This window comes from Tripterygium wilfordii, chromosome 23 (assembly GCF_013401445.1).
Source record: "Tripterygium wilfordii isolate XIE 37 chromosome 23, ASM1340144v1, whole genome shotgun sequence".
NCBI classification, from domain to species: Eukaryota; Viridiplantae; Streptophyta; class Magnoliopsida; order Celastrales; family Celastraceae; genus Tripterygium; species Tripterygium wilfordii.
In genome coordinates, this window is record NC_052254.1 from 1,384,246 (window position 1) to 1,406,064 (window position 21,819).

The 21,819-nt window shown below is 37.4% G+C and overlaps 4 protein-coding genes across 4 annotated transcripts; all 4 read left to right on the forward strand.

The window, feature by feature from the left end:
• The first annotated feature begins 1,377 nt into the window (after positions 1-1,377).
• LOC119993161 lies at positions 1,378-7,538 on the forward strand. Its single transcript, XM_038840128.1, has 12 exons — positions 1,378-2,535; positions 2,753-2,955; positions 3,036-3,233; positions 3,833-3,904; positions 4,210-4,305; positions 4,582-4,661; positions 4,846-4,921; positions 5,163-5,373; positions 5,626-5,822; positions 6,170-6,275; positions 6,410-6,499; positions 6,600-7,538. Exons 1-12 carry the CDS (start codon positions 2,019-2,021, stop codon positions 7,343-7,345), a joined length of 2,592 nt encoding a protein of 863 aa, XP_038696056.1. The 5' UTR covers positions 1,378-2,018; the 3' UTR covers positions 7,346-7,538.
• Positions 7,539-8,625: 1,087 nt separating this feature from the next.
• Positions 8,626-11,919, forward strand: LOC119992968. Its single transcript, XM_038839820.1, has 7 exons — positions 8,626-9,084; positions 9,424-9,639; positions 9,795-9,893; positions 10,435-10,554; positions 10,643-10,729; positions 10,828-11,274; positions 11,694-11,919. Exons 1-6 carry the CDS (start codon positions 8,707-8,709, stop codon positions 11,269-11,271), a joined length of 1,344 nt encoding a protein of 447 aa, XP_038695748.1. The 5' UTR covers positions 8,626-8,706; the 3' UTR covers positions 11,272-11,274; positions 11,694-11,919.
• A 1,348-nt stretch (positions 11,920-13,267) lies between these two features.
• On the forward strand, positions 13,268-16,225 carry LOC119993773. The gene is made up of 4 exons (XM_038840998.1): positions 13,268-13,849; positions 14,691-14,974; positions 15,184-15,411; positions 15,514-16,225. Exons 1-4 carry the CDS (start codon positions 13,447-13,449, stop codon positions 16,021-16,023), a joined length of 1,425 nt encoding a protein of 474 aa, XP_038696926.1. The 5' UTR covers positions 13,268-13,446; the 3' UTR covers positions 16,024-16,225.
• Positions 16,226-18,472: 2,247 nt separating this feature from the next.
• LOC119993031 (IRK-interacting protein-like) lies at positions 18,473-21,338 on the forward strand. The gene is made up of 2 exons (XM_038839923.1): positions 18,473-18,971; positions 19,579-21,338. Exons 1-2 carry the CDS (start codon positions 18,729-18,731, stop codon positions 21,112-21,114), a joined length of 1,779 nt encoding a protein of 592 aa, XP_038695851.1. The 5' UTR covers positions 18,473-18,728; the 3' UTR covers positions 21,115-21,338.
• Positions 21,339-21,819: the final 481 nt, after the last annotated feature.

Consider the following 21,819-nt stretch of genomic DNA (forward strand, 5'->3'; position numbering starts at 1 on the left):
AATTAAATCTTCTGTTTAATGAAGAAAACTCATATCAGGGCTATGGAAAATCAAGGTTATTTCCCATCTTTCTCCCTTACACTCTTCTCGCATAGTTGTTCGACATGCGCACCAATACATCTCCTACAAATATCCATTGATGTTGGATCATCTATCTGGGTACCTACACATTTTTTTTCAAAAGTTTGAATCATTTTCCGAAAGTTACGATATTCTTGTTCCATATGATTATATCTATTAGTGTCGCTATTATTGTGGCTATAGGTGTACATATCCAAAGTAAATAGAGACAAATTGCTTAACGGGTCCATTACAAGGGAAAGAGTTCCTTAGCCAGCCAGCTAGCTAGCTACTTGTCTTCAAAGAGAGTTTTTTTTCTTTCTTCCTTTGCTTAATTGCTTGTATTCTGGTTTTGAATGGTGATAATGAGTGATGGTGATGGCAATTGTGCTTGCTCACACTTCACCTATTGTCCACTTGCCTATCACACTCACGAAGAGCTATAAAACAAATTCAACCAACCATTATACACACACACACACATAAAACTAATACTTGTATATAGAGGTTCAAGGCCAGCTAGCTAAATTACTTGTTTGAAAAATAGGTTTCCATGAATTGAGGGTAGTGTGCATATTTTCTTTAAAATCACTTTCAGACTTCTTAAATTAGGACCATGGAGTGTATACCTTGCCAATATAACACCACTCCTTGTATAAGAAAACAAATTTTTTATATACTTCTGTAGGTTTATTGATTATGTGTGGAGGAACCATGACGTATTAATTATCCCATATACAATGATCGATGTAACCTTAAACTATGAAAATCGATGTCTTACAACCATACGGTCCATACCTCATAAATATAATGCCATGCACATTTACTTGAAGCCCATTATACACACTATTAACTATTACAAGCACATATACCAACAGGGAGATTAAAAAAAAAAAGAGAAAAAAAAAGGGTGCGTAAGGCTAAAGATTCAGACATTTAGTTAGTAAAAAGAAAATGATAATATATGATGACTTCGAGTATCTACGTGTCTCATATTCACTTTTTCATTTTGGGTTAATGAATATATTTGGGTCTCCGACTCATGACCTTTTTTTTTAAAAAAAAAGGATAATCTAAAAAATAGAAGAAATTTTTAATATTATTAAAAGAAAGAAAAATGAAAAGTTTCAATTTTAAAGCCGGATGGTTTGTCCCTCTCTCAGTCAACGAATAACATGGGGGCGTATATAAATTATTGATATTTCCAACTATATTTTCTACTTGAGATTCTGCAAACTACCACGTTAGCAACAAATCCTCAGTGGATTAGCTGTAAGGGAGGACTCGGGCCTGGCCAGAGCTTCCTATATTCACATGTTCACATCGCATATCCACTCCGTTGAAAAACGACACCGGATGTCCCCGTGATTCTTCTCTGGTCACCATTCATTCTCTCTCTGACTGTATTTTCTTATTCATATATCTGGGTTTGGATGCTTTTCTTGTTTTTATTGCATTAATTTATTTTCTGAGTTTTATTTATTTATCTCTTAATCAGAAAGAATCAAATTGTTACCTTTCACGGGATGCTATTACAGCTTGATTTGTTGGACTTTTGCTTGCATTCTTAGCTAGATTGCTACTGCGGACTATAAATAGCTCTCACGGGTTTTACATCTCTCTAAGCATTTCAATGCCCTTTTTTTGGATTTCTTTTTTTGTCCTTCAGTTTCAGCTTTAATTCTGGTGTTTGTTCCTTTCCTACTCACTCTTTTGTGGGTTTCTCTTCTTCACAAGAATTTTAGTGGAATTTGGTTATCAAGGGTTTGTTAGTTGGTGTCAATGAAACTTCATAAGTTTGTTTAGAGTTGGTTTAATCTTGGAACCCCAAAAATCTGTTTTGGGATCTCTATTATTGGATTTTTAAAGTTCAACAGTCTGTAAATAGTGCTATTTTGACTCTTCTCTGATCTGATTTTATTCAAAATTGGGTGTTATCATCTGGGCTATTGCAAAAAATGAAGCTTTTTGAGTCTTCCAAATTGTTAGTTACCATTCTGTTTCTAGGTTTATGTGGTCATGCTTTAGCGAAGGAGTGTACAAACACTCCCACTCAGCTATCATCACATACCTTTAGATATGAACTCTTGGCATCTCACAATGAGTCACTGAAAGAACAGATGTTTGAACACTATCATCTGACACCGACCGATGACTCGGTTTGGTTTAATTTGCTACCAAGAAAGATGTTGAGAGAAGAAGATGAATTTGAGTGGGCAATGATGTATAAGAATATCAAGAATCAGGGTTTCAAGCCACCAGAGAATTTCCTAAACGAAGTTTCATTGCATAGTGTTAGACTGGATCCAAGTTCGATACATTGGCAGGCACAGCAAACAAATTTGGAGTATTTGTTGATGTTAGATGTGGATAGATTGGTTTGGAGCTTTAGGAAGACAGCAGGACTGCCAACACCAAACACACCTTATGAAGGATGGGAGGCGAAGGATTGTGAGCTTCGTGGTCATTTTGTAGGTCAGCTTTTGATTCTTGTTGATTATGAATGCCACTGTCAAGTATTAATCTACTCACATGTTTTTATTGTGTTCTTTTTCATAGTAATATGTTTTCTGTTGTCTGCCACGCAAAAGTGATTTTGGTATGAAGGCTTTCTGATATATTTCGTCCTAATAATTGATCAGATTTCCCATATCAATTTTGTGGTAAATAATGTCCTGTTTTCATCTTGAAGGGCATTACTTGAGCGCCTCAGCACAAATGTGGGCTAGCACTCATAATGACGCTCTTAAAGAGAAAATGTCCGCAGTAGTATCCGCTCTTTTTGAATGCCAGAATAAGATGGACAATGGATATCTTTCTGCCTTTCCATCCGAGCAATTTGACCGTTTTGAAGCTATAATGCCTGTCTGGGCTCCATATTACACCATTCACAAGGTAGAGTTTAATTTTCTCTGGAGATGCAATTTGCTTTATGTAGAATACAGAATTAGCCTTTAACTTGTCTTCTTTGACAGATATTTGCTGGTCTATTGGATCAACATGCATTTGCTTATAATCCTCAAGCATTGAAAATGGCAACTTGGATGGCTGAGTACTTCTACAATCGTGTTCAGAATGTTATAGCAAATTACAGTGTGGAAAGACACTATACATCGCTCAATGAAGAAACTGGTGGCATGAATGATGTTCTTTACAGGTTATTCAGCATAACGGTAGGTAGAGTTCGAAAAACTAAAATCAGTCTTCTTTCAATTCTCAACTTCTTCAGCACTATTTAATTCTCTCCAGAACTAGGTTAATGATAGCCAGAAAGACCAGTTCATAAGCCACTTAATAACGCTTCTTTTGGCATTGTACTCTGCAAATCATGTTTTAAAATTCATCAGATTTTGTAATTCTCAATGGAAAATGAAGCATTTATATAGGGCATTACTATATCTTGAAAAGAAGTTGTTCTTCATAAATTGATCAGTTTTCATTAGCAGATAATCAAATGTGGAGTAAAAGATTATTTGGATTCGTTTAACATGATGCAGTACATGCCACCCAGCATAATTGTTAAGCAGGTCTTGTGTCCCCAAAACCTGAAGTGAGTCCCCATATAGTAGCATGTTTTGGCACATGAAGTCTCAAATTATGCTAATGTCATATATCATCTAGTTTTTCTTGCGTTACTTCTTTCAGTCAACTCGTTTCTGCTGCTGGATTAGATATGGCTTTTTCCTACAAGATTTTCTATATAGTGGCCAAATTCTGACACAATTCGGCGCTTCAGTTCCTTAAAATGAGCTTTTTTGTTTTGTTTTCACAGGGGGATCCAAAGCATTTATTGTTGGCCCACCTTTTCGATAAACCATGCTTTCTTGGAGTGCTTGCAGTAGAGGTAATTGGAATTAGCTCTGCTATTTATTTGCTTCATGTTGTTGCTAAGTTCTATTGATTTTGATATATTTAGGAAGACTAAAAATGATTTCTATTTTTTAATACCATTTCATCTTTTCCTTTTATACCAAAAAAATAAAGTACTTTATACAATATCGTTCTCTCAATTTCTTTTCTTGGTCTCTCTCTTCTTGTCTTCTCTCATTTTTCTCCCTTGATGTGCAAGTATGGAATCTTACTGCATGGATATGGATGATAGAAACTCGTGTGGATAGAATCAGATCATGCTCTTTGTTTTGCTTGCAGGCTGATGACATATCTGGTTTCCACACCAATACACATATCCCAATTGTGATAGGAACGCAAAGGCGGTATGAAGTCACTGGTGATCCACTTTATAAGGTAAAATTTTCTTAATGAATCCTGGAAAATCTATTGGATGCACTCTTTTCTGAGCCCACAAGTATATCACAATAGTCATTGATCTTGAAATAAATTTTTAAGTGGTCACATAAACTTAAAAGTCAAGATATTTTCGTGTTTGATGTATCATTTAGTCTAATTCCAATGGGTCAGTCATTTTGTAACTCTCTTTGTATGGGTTTGCTACATGAAATATGGTTTATAAGGATTTGTGCTTGATTCTTTAATAATCAAGTTAGTACTTTCCCATGCTAGGAAGTGGGGAAATTCTTCATGGACATCGTGAACTCCTCTCACAGCTACGCAACAGGAGGGACGTCAGTCGGCGAGTTCTGGTAATGATATTGACGTTTGTTTTTTTTTTTTTTTTTCATTTTTCCTCATCTGCTGTTGTGATCATGATTGGAACGAGTATTTTGAAGCTTTACACGTATTCATTTTATCTGATCATCGGAATTTCGATAGTACTTTTTTCTGATCATGCATTTTCTAATTCCATTGCTGCATACCTATGAGAAGGCGGGACCCAAAGCGATTAGCAAATACTCTACAGTCAGAGAATGAAGAATCATGCACGACTTATAACATGCTGAAGGTATCACAATTGTTTTTCGATTTTTTTGGGGAACAATGCAGGTTTGCACTACAGCCCTCTGAAATGTATCATGGCTGCACATTCTTTCCCAGCTATTTTCTCTTTCTATTCAGGAGTTCACAATTAAAATAGGGATTTATACTTTTTGCCGAATGATGTAGCCATTTCCACTCAGCTTGTATTTCATATTAGATTAGCATGAAGCTGCTCTGATCATCATCACTTTTATGTGACTTATTAGGTGTCTCGCCACCTGTTTAGATGGACCAAAGAAATGGCATATGCAGATTACTATGAGCGTGCTCTGACCAATGGTGTTCTAGGAATACAAAGAGGGACAGATCCTGGAGTTATGATTTACATGCTTCCAATGGCTCCTGGAGGTTCCAAGGCCAAAAGCTACCATCGATGGGGAACCCCGTTTGATTCTTTTTGGTGCTGCTATGGTACAGGTATGGATTGGATGCCCACTTCAGCCTTTTTGGCTCTCAAAAATACGAGTCCTTCGGATTTTAACCTTGACATTTTTTTAATTCCTGAAATCTGATATTTTTCTCTCATTTGATGTTCGTCTGACAAAGTACTTAACCTTCTATCCAGATTCTTTTAGAATAAATCCCCGGATATTTCAGTCTTTAGCAATGGAATTTACTCATCTTTAGTTGCGCTCACCATTTAATAGCTCTATTATTTATATTTGGCAGGAATTGAATCATTCTCAAAGTTGGGGGATTCCATATACTTTGAAGAGGAAGGGGAAACTCCTGCCTTATACATCATCCAGTATATTTCAAGCTCATTTGATTGGACCTCTGGAAAGATTATGCTTAATCAGAAAGTTGGTCCTGTTGTTTCCTGGGATCCTTACCTTCGGGTAACATTTACCATTTCTGCAAACAAGGTACTTTTCCTATGTTACTTCTTCTAGCAGTCTCATAAGAAATATTCATGCTTTAGCTATTGCAATTGACAGAATATGATGTTTTTAGTGTTCGAATTTTAAAAAAGCTTCACCCTAGCCCAGATGAGGGGTGTGTAGGCTAATAGCTAATGTAACCCGAATCCTAAAAACCATGTACACCTTTGCTGTTATTGCATTTTTAAGGCGCAGAACACATTATTCAACTTCCTGACCTCTTCTTCAAGCAGTGTGCAGTTATTCTTAATTCTCATGAAGGGTTTAACTAGTTTTCTTACAAATTTGATTCGAGGAGAGTCTACCCATCATAAATTATCTGATGTATTCAGGGGGCTGGCCAATCATCGACGTTGAATCTCAGAATACCAATTTGGTCACACTCAGATGGTGCGAAGGCAGCAGTAAATGCTGACAATTTGGAACTACCAGCACCAGGTACGGTACATAACTACGTATGCATTGTTTTCGGATTGCTAGTAACCAGTTGGAATTGCCAGTTTGTTAAAATTTGGTTGTTAAACTTTGGAACAAACATTGAAGAGTTTTCTGGTTCTTCGTTCCTGATGCAGGTAACTTCCTAACAGTCACTAGAAAATGGAGCACTGGTGATGAATTAACTCTTCAGCTTCCCATTAATTTGAGAACAGAAACTATTAAAGGTACCTCTATGTTCTTATCTAGCATTTTCAGTTTCTTTATATCACACAGATAGCTATGTACCTTCCCACAGAAGTTTGAACTTTTTCCAATGATACTCAGATGACCGTGATCAATATGCTTCACTTAAAGCAATACTCTATGGCCCTTATCTCCTTGCGGGTCATAGCCATGGTGACTGGGATATCAAAACTGGTTCAGATACCTCTCTTTCAGATTGGTTAACTCCCGTCCCTGCTGATTACAATGATAATTTGTTTTCTTTTTCCCAAGACACTGGGAAAACGACTTTTGTCTTAACAAACTCAAACCAAACCATTACGATGGAAACCTCCCCTGAATCTGGCACAGATTCTTCCATACATGCCACTTTCAGAGTCATCGTAAAGGACTCATCTGCCTCGCCAGTTTCAGGAAACAAAGTTGCCATTGGGAAATCTGTCATGCTAGAACCTATTGATTTTCCGGGATTCCTTGTATTATCTCAAGGGGAAGATGAGAACCTTGTGGTTGCAGACCCGGCTAGTAGCAAGGGCTCTTCTGTTTACCAGTTGGTTGAAGGCTTGGATGGAAACGAGGGTGCTGTATCCTTGGAATCAGAAAGCAACAAAGGATGCTTTGTATACAGCGGTGGGAGTTATAATTCAGGCATAAGCTTGAAGCTTCGCTGCCAGTCATCGGAGGCTGAAATTAATCGTGAAGCAGCCAGCTTTAAAATGAGTAAAGGATTGAGTGAGTATCACAGTATCAGCTTTGTGGCAAAAGGTGCAAAGAGAAACTTTCTCCTGGAGCCATTACTGTCTCTGAGGGATGAATCTTACACTCTGTATTTCGACATTCAGACATAGTTAAGGTTAGGTTGGAGGCACAGAGGACTAGAGGAGTATGGTGATAGAACCACAAGAAAATATATTATTTCCTTGTATTGTTCATCCATGGTAACTTTGTAAGAAATAGTTACTACCAATAAATTTTATAGGAAAATATGGCTCCATTCCCGGAAGGAAGAGGCTTCAGGCTTCAGACTTCTCACTTCTCATTCGTTTAACTCGCAGTCACAGATCGTCAAGAAAAGAAAAAAAAAGATGTCTTTATTTTGCCTCTTTCTTACTCCTGTCTTCTTCACTCGCATCAACAAGACCACCATTTCCACTACGACAACACCATCCGCAACTGCATCATAGTAGATAGAATGATAGATGCAAAGGCTTAGAGAGAATGTTGAAAGTTGCAACTATATATAACAACTGTCATTACTAATAGGTGAAAATGGTACTTTCATCATTAGGATTTAGGATATTAGGTATGATGATAACATTATTAAGGTTTAACAAACATGTGAATACAAAAAGACAAGTTGAGTCCAGTCAGTCCGTGAAACACAAGTCTGTTTGAACTAAATCCAAAACCAATGGATTAGGAGATAAATCACACATGATGTCATTCAGCAGGAGTCACTTCTTGGGCTGGGCTTTGAGAGAAATCTTGAATGAGGCCTCAAGTATCAAATTTTGGGTCAGAGAATATTTTGAGGTTGCATTTGGTCCATTTGTTGAGTGTTAGCTAGCCTTTTAAGGGTAATCATTTTATTGGCCTCAAACTTAATTCATCCAAAGATATTATATATTTAAACAGATTTTTCATTGCCCATTACATTGAATTTCCAAGAAAAAAACCCCCCAAATATTCCGCCATCAAGAGTGATTTGATTTTTTTGCAACCATAAAGGCATAAAATAGCAAACCATATTTCATATCTTCAAGCCCCATTGCTTGCCGAATGCCAATGTCCTGATTTTGACTCATTTTCAACATTGAAATATAAATTTTTTAAAAATTCATTCCATGGTTTTCTCAAGAAAATTAATTGAATTGGAGAGTCAGCAAAGTAGTTATCAATTGTCATATATCTTTTTCTATATATACAATTTTCATATACCTTATTTTACATTATTTACGCGTTTTTGTTCGTTTTCCAAGAGATATTCAGATTTCAAAATTTAAATCTTACTATAATAAATACAAACATATAGAAGGAATTTAAATGCAACGTTAACTTCCATGTTTTTCTTTTTTCCCGCTCAAGCCCACCGATGTTTGAATTTACACAAATGTCCAAAATCCATGTTTTCCTAAATTCGAATCGCTCAAAATAACATTAATTTGATTGTATCGCTTCAATCACGTTCCTCTCTCCCTTTCTTCTCGCCATGGAGATGGCCGAAGAGGACCTTGGCTCCCGCTCCGGCTCGGCTCCCCCTTTTCCAGCTATCGTCTCTCTCACCCCCTTCTCCCCTAACCCTTCACCCTCCGCACGCCGCCTCTCTAGCCAATTCACCAAGCCGAGCCTCCCGGTTGCGCCGGCGCGGCGTCTGGCTTGGGTGTCTCTCCAGGGGAGGCTTGTCAATGCGGAGGAAGCCAGTTCGGCTCGAACCATTGGGGGCGGCTTGAGCCTGGAAGAAGCTGCGGCGTGGGAACTTTTCACCCCTATTCAACGGGTTCTCATTGTTGCCGTGATTGGCGTTGCGGTTGCAGAGTCGAAGAAGAATCGGACCATTACGCAGCTTAAGAAATCTGTGGAACTTAGGGTTTGTGATTTATAATGTCTTCTTCTAATTATTGTTTATTAATGCATGGATCAGCAGTTATTGTTTACAATTACTACCGCGTTTTCTCTTAAATGTTGTATTAATGCGTTATTTTCTGCCTTCAATTATTTGTTTGTAGATGGTTTAGAGCTTCATTTAGTACTAGTTTATCATTAAACTATCTTTGATTTTGATTTACATTTATCTGTTCTTTTTTAAATTTTAGCCAAACGGATTTATTGTGCCTTTCAAATTTCATTATTCAAAATCTGACCTAATTAAAGCTTTGTCCATTTGAAATTTTGGATTCAACTTCTTTTCGTGACTGCCTTTTCTCAGGATCAGGTTCTATCAAGCATGCAACAGAAGCTTGACGCTCTCTGTGAGCAGATGAATGACACTAAAGATCGGTCAGGAAGCGTGGTGAATATGTCATATAACAAGAATGCAAACCAATCATCATGTAGTGAATTTTTCGGATGCGATGAAATGAAATTGGTTGACTGTGGTTGTTGGCTTTGTAGTCAACACCATGAACTGGTTACTGGGATTACGGTAGGAACTCAGATTGTCTTTGTTGCTTCTTAATTGTTACCAAATGCAAGTCTCTGATATCTAAGCTGGAAGTTTAGTCAATTTTACTTTTCTTTTATGATTTTTTTAGCTGCAACTCTGTTATCAAAGTATCTAATGGGGATGAGGTGATGCAGTATAAAATGCCTTTCGTCAAAGAGGTAGAACAAGAGGAGCGACGTATGTCTGATTTGTCTGACTGGGCTTCCAGTGTCACATCTGCTGCTGACATCCAGGTGATACAATATTCAGAAGCATTCTTATCTTTGTGTTCCTTATTTCAACTAACAAATTAAAATAGTTATAGGAGCAGTTTGATCCAGAAATTGCAGTAAGGAAATTTCTGAAATGAAATCTTGTGTCTGGAAAATAGTTTTCTTTCTTTTTTCTGTTAGCAGTAGCTCGGTGCATGGCCTTTTTTCTTCTTGCTTAAGAACTTACAGAGCAGAGAGCCTTTTTATGTTTATGTATGTACTACTGGCGCAGCTGAAATGTTTTGGAATATCGATTCACATTCTGTTAGAAAGATGCCAATGTTTAGATTACTTCTCTTGGATGCACGTCACAATAAGTGACTCAATAGAGGGCCATCTTAATATATGTAGAATGAGTAATTTCCTAAGAAAACTAAGGTGAGGTTCTTTAAGGTTGAGTGTTAAGATATAGATCCAGCATAATAGTGTTAGAATCTGTTAAACTGATAAAATTGAACGGTTTTTGGTTGGTAATGTATCTGGTTTGCGTTTCTTCTCTCTTTAACGTGGTGCAATCTTACAGTTTAACACCTTTGCAATGGACCAAGATATCTCCAATCTTAGAAAAGAGTGCGAAGAAAAGGATGCCACCATAGGAGAGCTCACCACTATTCTCCGGTCATCTAGTGTTGCTGGTTCAAAGGTCTTATTTCACCCATTTATTGTTGTCATCACATACAATCGTCAGTTTTTTCCTGATTAATCTGAAATTGAGTTTTTCCTAATGACAGAGAATTTCAGAGTTGGAAGACATTATCCGTAGGAAGAATATGATGATTACGAGACTTAAGAAGGACATGATTGTTTTAGAGGAAAAGGTAAAGAGCATGCCCCAGAAAATTCAGGCCAAACTGTAAAATCTTTTGCTGGTTAGAAACAACAGCATGAGCTGAAGAAGTTTGTGTTTCATGTATAGGTGGTGCAGCTAACTAGGCTTCGCAGACCCTCCTCTGCATCAATCCCAGACAGTTGGCAATTTCCAGTCATGGTTGATAACATCATTTATGGTATGGACAGTACTACTAGCCCTTCCTCTTCTGATTCAGATTCTCCTCCTGTGAACCGCCCAAAAGCTCATGTTGCTGAAGCTGATGAGATTTCTGCTCAGAAGAATGAGCTTGCTTCAGCAACTAATCAGAAATCAGCACCTTCCAAAAGCTCAAGTTCACTTAACAAATTAACTGATCGCCTTACAAGATCTCGTACAGTAAGTCCTCTTAAAGAAGTATCAATGAATCCCAAGGTCAATACGCGTGCTGTATTGAAGCAGAAACACTCGGCTGATGGAGATCTTAGAAAGAGTAGAAGACCAACCCAAATGTTATCCAAGGATGCAACTCCCCAGAAGAGATGGGCTTAGCAGGTACAAAATTGTGGATCGTTAAGTACAAACTTTCACATCTGTAAATGACAACATGTTCACAATCTTCTCCAACTATATTTTAGCTTAACCTCAACAAGTTAGAAATTGGGATAAACATGCTTTAAGTTTCTGACGTTTGTGGAAGTCCAAACTTGAATTTTAACAGCAGGGAACACAGGTAAGGTGTTACCCATTCCTTGTATGGTGTCTGCTTTTGAATCCCCATTGCTGGTCTGATTACTGTCTGTTGTACTCTATCCTCATAAGATTTATTTAAATATTGGCTATCCTCTTTAGCATGTCCTCTATAATATCCAATCTCTAGCAAGTGCTATGGCTAATTTACATGCTCCAACTATTATTGAAAGTTGAAACATCTTTTGTTCTAATATACTGCAAATTTCTTTTGCAATCTGCAGGTCGATGGTAGGTCTGTAGATGCATACTTATATGATGTGTTGCAAAATGTTTTTGCAAACTCAAGGTAAAGTAATGTTAGTATTTGTCCTTGTAGTTCAGCAGGCAATTTGCTACTCCATGTCAGCGTTATATTATTATTTCTATTCCAGCGCAGCAGTTCTTTGTTTCCTTGTAATTCGAAGGTAATATTTCTATTAAGTTCAGATTAGAACCTTCAGTTCTTTATATCTTGCAATTCATATTTAATATTCGCATCACATTCAGACTTAAGATAAGAACCTTTGAGTTTTCTGTTTTCTTGGTTATTGGACTTCGATAATTCGACGATGCTGTGATCTACAATTTGGCTTTTAATTCTCTTGAAGGTTACAAATTGGTGATAGTTGCCTGTGTTAAGAGTAATGGTTTAAATAAAAGTTCACTAAAGCAGTTAGGAAGTGTGAAACTTTATTATTTAAGCTATCAGTGTACCAGCTAATCAACAATTTTTCTTCAGATTTTGATTTGTTATTCGTCCCTCCATTGTTTACACTTTTCTCTATCTTCCCTCCAGCTCAACTTGTTTGTGGTGGCAAAAGATTTTGTTCGTCATGTGCAACTAGTTTTATCTGTACAAAATGCAGAGTATTTGGGGGAGAAAGGGTCAAACAAGAGACTAGGTTTCTTATGCAGACTTTCTGCTATTGTTTTGGCTGTGATTTTCAGTATAAATGGTTAGGTATGTTAAAAATATGGCTCGGAGAGCTCACGTTACATGGGCTTAAAATATTATCAATGGCTCACGAGACTAGGTTGATGTCCATCTAATACCTCAGTCATTTTTTCATGTGTGACTTTGGCTTGAGTGTGTTCTCCCACAAGGCATAATATGTGATTGGTGTAAATTAACATATTTATTGGGCGTATCTGAGATAATTTGAATTTTCTAATAGATTCTAAGATTATGTTTGTATGTGGAATTGGTTGAATATTTCTTTGTATATTAATGTAATGCTTCTTTGCTTCTCGTTATTGAAGAATCAAAATGATGAGGTGGAGTTAAATATTGGATTAATTTACTAGTAAAGATGTGGATTGGTTGGACTGGGAGCATATGAGATTCTCATTGCTGATTACTGATTAGTCTAGTCTTCAAGCCCGACGGCCAACACGAACAAAAGTCAGCCTAATGGCTAATGGAATCCCTCCCTAGCCTGACCAGCATGTATGTCATTGAAATCCCGACTGCACACGTCATACTGAGATGAGAGATTCCTAACCATTTAAATACTCGCGCGTTAGATCACTCGCATTGAGGTTTCCTCCAGTTGTTTGGCTCGTGGTTTCCACTTTCCGTCAATGGCGTCAGTTCAACCATGTTTAGTCAACCATTCATTAAAATATTGTTAGTTGCCTTGTATAGTATTTAATATTTATGTGATTGAATATAAAATAAAATAAGATTTAACCATATATGTTAGTAATTTTGAAAAGTCTCCTTCTTTGATATGGAAATCACTCAAATAGGACAAGAATCGATATCTTCATTAAAGATATTATCAAACTTCCAATCTTAGCGCTGTGAAAATTCGAAGAAATAATAGTTCCTATTCATAGATTAGTGAGTTCCACACCTTTGACTTCGGCTACATACTCCCATTTATTAACAAGCAAACCCATTTCATCTCTCTCTCACAGAAGCCCTCAATCTGAGCCAAAATGTGTCATTGAAATCCACATAATCTAACCGGAATCTGCGAAACCCGACCAAAAATGCCCATGGATCGGACCCAATCCATTACAGTACTATCCATCGAGTGCCTCAAAGGCAGCTGCAAAGCCGACGAGTGGACCGGAGACATGCTTGAAACTGGAGACATAGTAGAAAAGATTAAGATCGGGTCTGGCTCCAGATCCGGATACGCCGAGTCCTACACGTCGCCGTTCAAGAACGGGAAGAGCGGGGTCCAGAAGATTCTACACAACGCATTCAAGGACAAGCAGACGTCGATTCTTGTCCGAGTCAGGCGAGGTAGCGACGAGTTCGTGGAATTGCAGGCGTGTATTGTACCGGAGCCGGGTTCCAAGAAGCAGTACGCTTTGAGGTCGATCGATGATCCGAATTACGCCGTCCGGTTCTCCGACAAGACCGAAGCCCAATGCTTGGAGATGCAAGGTGAGAATGTTGACTTTTTGCTTATCGTTTATATTGGCTTGATCACTTGAGTGCCTCTTTTCCCATTACACGAGTGTTTGGTATGCAACACGGTGAGGTAGAATTGAGTTTTTTCCATAAAATTAAATTTCACGTGGTATGCTTTCATGTGAAATCTACAGCCTCCACCGGTGCGGGACCCACTTGTATTGTCTATGGATCTTCAATACTTTCACCTAATATGCTTTCACCTGCATTACAAGTATCCAAGCTCTAGCAAGTAGCAACCCGTTGGGTATATGAGATTTAGATTAGGTATAAGCATACAATCTGCTTACATCTCATGTCCTGTAGGTCGTCGTCGTCATTGTCTTTTGGCTCTTTATCCCAAAAGTTTAGGATCGGTTATATGAGAACATCAACGGGAATCTATCATGTGTATTCATTTTATTCATTTATTTTTATCATGAATCATATATTTATCCACATTAGTAATTCTTATAATTTCTTATTACTTCAAATCATGTCTTCTTAGTCGCCTCCTATTCTCTCCTATACAAAATTTTCCGTTCTTCCCCACCATCACACCTTTATCTTTTCGTTGAACATATCCATACCATCTTAAACGATCATGTCTTGCATTTTGCATACAATGGAAAACATGTTCATAAACATATCTTCTTTTCTTACCTTGCAGAAAACACACTATTTTTTTTTTTGCCTTGATGATTGATTGTATTAATTTTAGCTTTTGGACGAAACAGCATCAAATATTTGTAGTATCACTAACTTGATGAGCTCTGTCAACTTCTATGGCGTTCTTCTCTCGCTTGTAATGTGATTCATGAGATGTAATTTGCAGCTTCTAGGAGCTCCAGGATGGTTAGTGCATTAACCAGGGCTAAGCTTGAAGACGGATATGTCTCATACCCATGGGGGAGGAGGATGCATGAGGCTCTATCAGTACCCAATTCAAGCTGCTTTCTTTCTGTCCTCCTCCTTCCAAAGGCTTCGGACCAAGTTGCTTCTCGGTACAATGACTTGGAGGACACGCTTGCCAGGGCAAATGTTTGGCTAAATGCATCTCAAGCCTCTGGGGTCCCCATCGTCTTCATGAATATCCAGACTGAGTCCCTGCTTACCAAGGTATACTATTTTACTTCAAGATAAACTAGATAGAAGTTGCTATATTGAATTATTGATCGAGTCCTTTAGTGAAGCCACATATCATATCCTCTCCCTGAGCATTAGGCATTAAGTTACGATAAACTCGTACTATTGATTCCAAAAGATTAAGTTTTGTTGGAAATTAAACAAAAAAGAGAAAAAAAAGTTCGTTCATTGTTTTTGGACAGATATCAGGAGAAACGGCCTCCTCAACAGTGAGTGCTGGATCATTCTCCGACCTCTCCAATCTCGTAAATGCAAGCTTGTATGGTTTTGAGGATTATCATGGGGTTGACATTGGTGTTGTCAGAGCAGTTCGTCTATGGTATGCTCCTCTTGTGGGAGAGTTCGCAATTGAGATGAAAATAAAAGAGGACGACTCGAAGCTTGGGTTTGCCATTAGTCGCACAGACGAGGTTTACTATATAATTCTCTTGGAAACATACTTGCTCTTAAAAAATTACAATTTCTGTTTACGAACTTCTGAGGCATTTGCTTAAAATTCCTTATATTTACAGGGATTTATCTACATTTCATCAGTTATGGATGGTAATGAAAATGTACCGTCTTCAAGGTCAGGACTGAACGATTTGTACAAAGAGGCAGTCCGTGCATCTAAGCGTCTGGTTCTCTCTAGAATATCGAACGAGAAGGTCCTTCCATGGATGGTTTCTTCAACAGGAGCCATTCGATGTTACGACACTGTCTCTCTTAGCCAGAAGCTCTCATTGCACCGGCATGCCAAGGTGCCAATTCTTCTTCATGTGTTCTTATGGGACCAAACATTGGCTTCTATGAGTGGAGGCAGCACTAGATCCAGGACCGCGACACCTTCTGTGCTGCCATTGCCTCCTGAGGTACAATTAACGCGCCCTCGGAATGATAATCAGATACTGCCACTACCATCTGAAATATCAAATGACAGCGAAGGCATCAACGACGGACCAGAGCTCAGACTAGAGCGAGACACGGCTGGAGATGCCTCCTTCAGATTTCATGATTTTTCCCTTCCAAATAATTGGGTATGAGTTTCGTTTTTTGCTTACCTTTTGTACATATATGTAATATAGTGATCACAGCATTGGTTTTGATGGAGAGTGGCCTTCTTCGCTTAGGAGTTTCAGAAGGGGAAAAAAAAAACACTACAACATATGTTGTCTCATATATGTAACAGTAACTTTGTGATATTCATTTCAATTATTCCTTAGTTGTATAAGTTTTTCTCCTCAACTGTTATCACCTTATTTGTGAGCTACACATAATTTTGGGTACGAATCCAATACAATTCCTCATTCAGTGGACCTTTAGCCAAACTAATTAATTTAACATGTAAGTTCATGAGCTTTTACAAGTTGTGCAATGACATGGTATAATCAGAAGAAGATATAAAAAGTTGCAAGATTTGTGAAAATTAGACTAGCTAGAATTATACTGCCATTGTGGAGAACTGTAATTCCTGACCTAAATTTTGCTATTTCAATCTGAAGCATGGAAGAAATATTACAATATTCATGTCATAGCATTTGAATTTCCATTGTGCTTTCTTTTTCCTTATTTTGGGAAGAAAACAAACAGGCAATTAAGGGTAATCAAATAGACAAATCACTTGTAGGTTTTCATTTTTTTCTACAAAATCGAAACTATCTTGACAAGAAAACCCAAATGTATTCTATAGTATTGTATATTATTATAAGAAGATGAGCATATAATTAAACTTGTTTGGAAAAAAAATCCTCCTTTTACTAGGATGAAACAACCAAAAGAGGACAAAACTCCTGACATCATAAGAGGAGACCAGCAAGAATTCCCTGTCCTTTTTCTGATCTTTACTTTGTGAAGAATACTTTAAAGGGCAATATACACTATATTATTATATGTATTGTAGGTTTGTACCACAAAAGTAATAGTTTACATACAAATAGTAATGTGCTTATAATTATGTCCACCCGTAAAAAGAGAGGCACGCTTGCTGTCTTCTTTGCTTTGGTTGCATGGACTCAGTGGGAATCATTCACTAAGTACAAAGAAAGAGACACCGACCCATCTCTCTTTAGATTTGTTTTTTGCAGCCAGTGATGAAAGCTAGCTAGAACCAGTGAAAGAGACTAAACATCCTTAAAAAAAACAACCTAAAACCATGGAGTAATATCATTAATAACATGAGAGATGCATTGCTTGAATGAAAAATAATTAGAAATCACCGGGTCGATTCTTGAGGGTGTTTTCAATTCCTAACATTTCCATCAACAACTCATTATTATAGATTGTAAAGGTTAGTAAGAATGATGATGTTGATTATACAAACAAGAACACTTTTTGCATGTGGAGGTTGAAATATCTTGCCAACCTTTTGATGGGAGTCGTTGGCCATAAGAAAACTTGAGTTGCAATAAAAATAATGATTTTTCTATACAAAATTGTTTTCAAAACAACAAAGCCTTGTCTTTGAACACTTCCACACTACACTTCCACATGGAATTCCATTTCCAACTAATCAAAGAAATTTTGTTTACAGTTCCAAAAATACCCTTCTTCTTATTGGAATAATACTTTTAGCCCCCACCCAATTATTCCTTTCTTGTTGTGACTTTCATCATTCCATACATTCTATGTGATATGTGGAGGGTAATTTTGTATTTTTAGCTCCGGTTGGGTCCCCACTGGTGTTGCACACTTGCACCAGGGTATGTTTTGGAATACCTTGGATCCTCTCGGCAAAACTTACCTATGGACAAAATTACCCTGAATAATTTTTTAAACCAAAATTAAGAACACACTTAACATTATTTTTAATGGAATTATATATACACTTTTTTTATAACAAGGAGACGTGGCAGTTTTAATGAATTTAAAGAAAACTTGCAAATGTCTTAGGTCTTTGGATTGGGTATGATTTGAGTCTAAGCTTGACAAGGACGCAAGGAGACAGTAATAATCAATACGGTCATCTCCAATTATATTAGAGACGAAATACATAAATTATTACTTCTCAATAGAGCATTTGTTATGCACAACAATGGGTCTAATCAAAGTGGGTCTAAGCATTTCCTGAACAAGCAAGCTAGCAACACACTTCTATGATTGATTGTTATGATTATACGAGCCATACAAATTTGAAGCAACAAAGTGGACAATCCCACTAATGTTGTGATGAAAGTAGTGGATCTATATTATGGGAGTAATGAAAGTGTCGTGCCATATTTTGGGGAGTACTCTATCCCTTCTCATAGTCATAGTTGTGAACCAAAATCATAGTGTGAACAATACTCTCATGGTCACGAGTTGGGTTTTGTCCTAACTTACTCTATTTTCATATGGGAAATTTTTGTGCTTGTAGATCTAACGGCATGAATTTAAACTCATATCTGATGTTCAAAATGTAAACTTGTATAATGTCGTTTTCGGTTTAAAACAAATGTGCACTATAATGGTTGCTTAAGGAAAAGAAGGGCATTCTAGTAAACTAATAAAAATTCTCATGGTCATACTTCATAGAGTAAAAACTACCCCTGTATCTGCTTCACGTGGACTCATTCTATTACTTCTCTGAGAGAACCAAGACAAAATCTCACTGGGTTTTAGACATCGCCATTAAAGTTCCTTGTCTAAGATTCAACACCGGATATCATCATCTTCATATCTTTAATTCAAATCCAACCATTAGATTCCCTCTCTTCATTTACTGCGTTTTAAATTTGTGGGTGCTTATGTTCGACTCTTGTATCCTCTGCTCATGGATTCTGATACAAGTTCCATTATAGCTTTTCAAAACCAAAACAACAACAATTACAGCGACGATAACCATGAAGTTAGAAGGCAAGATATAGAATCTGCCATTGCAAAATCTGTGGAGTTGAGAGCTCTTCATGCTGCGCTGGTTCAAAACAGTCCTGCCAGTCTCAAATTTGCATCTTCCTCCCCTGCTTCGTGTCCTCTCTCGCAGTTCTCTGCTCAGGATTACCCTGTTTTCACCCCTGTAAGTTTGCTAAAAAACATCTTTCAGTCTTCAATTACTTCTTTGGATATTTCATTCTAGGTTTGTTAATCCTGTTTATTGTTGGCTTGCTGTTCTATTGATTGTATTTCTGTTCTATTTTGGGAAAAAAATAATTATTTTCTTCTGTTCGTGCTCCATTTCAATGGAGATTCTGTACTCATTTTACTAGAACTATATTCATTAAGCCCTCAAATTGATTAAGATGCCAGGTTTTTTATGCTTCTTCTGCATTAACAAGATTGGTTTTCAATGGCTATCCTAGATTCAATGCTTCAAACTTAACATGCTCTCTATCTTTGTTTTCGATGTCTAATGAAGTTCCTGTTTATGGGTAAATTAGTGTCTCTTTTTTTGTTCAAACTTGAATTTCTCTTGCATTTATGCTATTTTTGGACTAATTTAGGAATCTGTGGTTTCTGTACCTAGTAAACGGCCCTAGCGATTCATCTCCTTCATTGGTGAAAAAATTGACGAAGAATTCATTGGTGATTGAGGTTCTATGAATGAACAATTAGCTATAATCACAACCATAAGCTTTGGTTCAATAAACTGAGCCTAAATTTACTAAATTTTGAGTCCTTGACAGACTTATGAGGATGAAACATTACAAGTGTACCAACACACTCCAATGAAAAGCCGAACAATATCCGAGAGTTGGGACGAGCATGGAGGTTTAGAAGGAGGAAGTGACATTGAAACTGCTGTGCAAGATTATATGAAGGACAACTCAGCTTCAAGAATAGGATTGAGTGCTGGGTTGTCCACCTCAGAGTTTCATATATGTCCAGCCGAGGAGCACAAATCAGTCCCTTCTTCGTCTATAAACAACATTACTGTTCTTCACACATCTCCTGGAACAGAATTCTACAATCCAAGTAGGAGAGATAGCTTTGAGGAATTCAAATCCGTGTCGTCTTGTAATAGGTGTAAACCTGCAATTATCGCTACTGAATCCGAGTTTGTCAGCAAGACCAGAAAGAATTCTAATATTGTTGTACCATTGACAGATTCTCACTCATCAGTTCAACCACAGCCAAAAAATCGTCGGGTGATTTCGTGGTTATTCCCAAAGCTAAGGAGGAAGTACAAGAATGAGAGTTCCCCTAACCGGACAGAATCCCAGGAAGTTTCACAAGTACTTTTTAAGGACTCAGGGATATTGTCAATTGAAGCACTGAAAAGAGAACTAATTGAAGCAAATGAGCACAAAGAAGCAGCCTTACTAGAGGTATCTGAGATGAAATCTTCATTGAGTGAGCTGAAACGGAAGCTGGAGTACTTGGAAAATTACTGTGAAGAGCTGAAGAGAGCATTAAAGCAAGCAATGCACGCAAAGGAGTCTCAAAACCTCGCGAATTTTCAGAGAAGAGGCAAACCCATTGATGGGAATGGAGACAATTCGATGCCGGTGAGTGAGGAAGTAATGGTGGAGGGTTTCTTGCAGATAGTATCAGAAGCAAGACTATCAGTAAAACAGTTCTGCAAAATCCTTCTAAGCCAAATCGACGAAACTGATGGTAGTCTCGTTGACAATTTGAATTCACTTCTTCAACCGTTTAAATTGTCATTGAACTCGAAGTACTCAAAGACGGTACTATACCATTTCGAAGCTATAATAAACCAAGCACTCTACCAAGATTTCGAGAATTCTGTATTCGAAAAGAACGGCTCCCCAAAGCACTTAGACCCCCAACAGGCTCGCCAAGCGCAATTTTCATCATTCGTCGCATTGAGAGACTTGGGCTGGAATGAAGTGTTGAGGAAGGGAACCAAGTGCTACAGTGAAGAGTTTAGTAAGTTTTGTGATCAAAGAATGAATTTCATTGTTACAACTATGAATTGGACTAGACCTTGGCCTGAACAGCTGCTTCAAGCATTCTTTGTGTCTGCAAAATGTATTTGGTTGCTTCATTTACTTGCCTTTTCGTTCAATCCCGCGCTGGGAATATTAAGAGTTGAAGATGGCAGAAGCTTTGATCCACATTTCATGGAAGACATGTTCATGGATAAGCAGAGGTCTTATGGTCCGAGCCGGGTTAAGATTATGGTTATGCCAGGGTTTTATGTTCAAGATAGGGTTTTGAGGTGCAAGGTTCTTTGCAGGTACAAGTCAGTAGCTTAAATGAATCTAACTGTATGTCGATGAATCTTACTGTGTACTAGTTTCTCATACATCCTCTCTTCCTCATCTCTCTCTTCCATTTTTCTTCTCCTCTCTAAAAACCCAGAAACTCAAAAACCTTCATATGTATTCCTCATTAAGATTCATCAACATGCATAGATAACTTGTTTCTTTTAATCTTTTCTGGACTTTCCAAAGCTAAAACAAGGGAGATTCCTCAATCAGATCGAAGCTAATATTTATTTTTTATATCAGTAATGAGTTTATCATCAGGATCCATTATTCATTATCACTTTATCAGTACCCATTATTCATTATCATCAACACATGATTGTAATTTGTTTTTATAATTTTAGTAAGTTACACATTATGTGCTAATGTCATTTCAAATTGGCCTCTACTGTACCATGAATTTATGGATATAAAATCACGAGAAGATATCTCAACCTAAAAAACTACCATGAACAGAACCATCTACTATAAAGCTAGTAAGGCTAACAATGTTGCAGATTCAGTATTTCAGTGACTCTACAATTGAACCTAATTGCTACATGATCTCCGTATAAGTGAATTAATTCTTAACCCATAAAGAAGTGGTCATCAAGTTTCAATCATTACCATGAACCAGATGCTTTGTCGATTTTTCTAGTATAGTTGAGATAATCAAAGAACCAACAATAAGGACAGCGCAAAATGGCAATACGA

Coding starts and splice junctions, on each gene's coding strand:
- LOC119993161 (XM_038840128.1), top strand. CDS start 2,019: ATGAAGCTTTTTGAGTCTTCCAAATTGTTAGTTACCATTCTGTTTCTA. Junction 3,234..3,832: donor ACAGGTTATTCAGCATAACG/GTAGGTAGAGTT, acceptor TTGTTTTCACAG/GGGGATCCAAAGCATTTATT. Junction 4,662..4,845: donor ACGTCAGTCGGCGAGTTCTG/GTAATGATATTG, acceptor ACCTATGAGAAG/GCGGGACCCAAAGCGATTAG.
- LOC119992968 (XM_038839820.1), top strand. CDS start 8,707: ATGGAGATGGCCGAAGAGGACCTTGGCTCCCGCTCCGGCTCGGCTCCC. Junction 9,085..9,423: donor AGAAATCTGTGGAACTTAGG/GTTTGTGATTTA, acceptor GCCTTTTCTCAG/GATCAGGTTCTATCAAGCAT. Junction 9,640..9,794: donor AACTGGTTACTGGGATTACG/GTAGGAACTCAG, acceptor GAGGTGATGCAG/TATAAAATGCCTTTCGTCAA.
- LOC119993773 (XM_038840998.1), top strand. CDS start 13,447: ATGCCCATGGATCGGACCCAATCCATTACAGTACTATCCATCGAGTGC. Junction 14,975..15,183: donor CTGAGTCCCTGCTTACCAAG/GTATACTATTTT, acceptor GTTTTTGGACAG/ATATCAGGAGAAACGGCCTC. Junction 15,412..15,513: donor CCATTAGTCGCACAGACGAG/GTTTACTATATA, acceptor TTATATTTACAG/GGATTTATCTACATTTCATC.
- LOC119993031 (XM_038839923.1), top strand. CDS start 18,729: ATGGATTCTGATACAAGTTCCATTATAGCTTTTCAAAACCAAAACAAC. Junction 18,972..19,578: donor ATTACCCTGTTTTCACCCCT/GTAAGTTTGCTA, acceptor AGTCCTTGACAG/ACTTATGAGGATGAAACATT.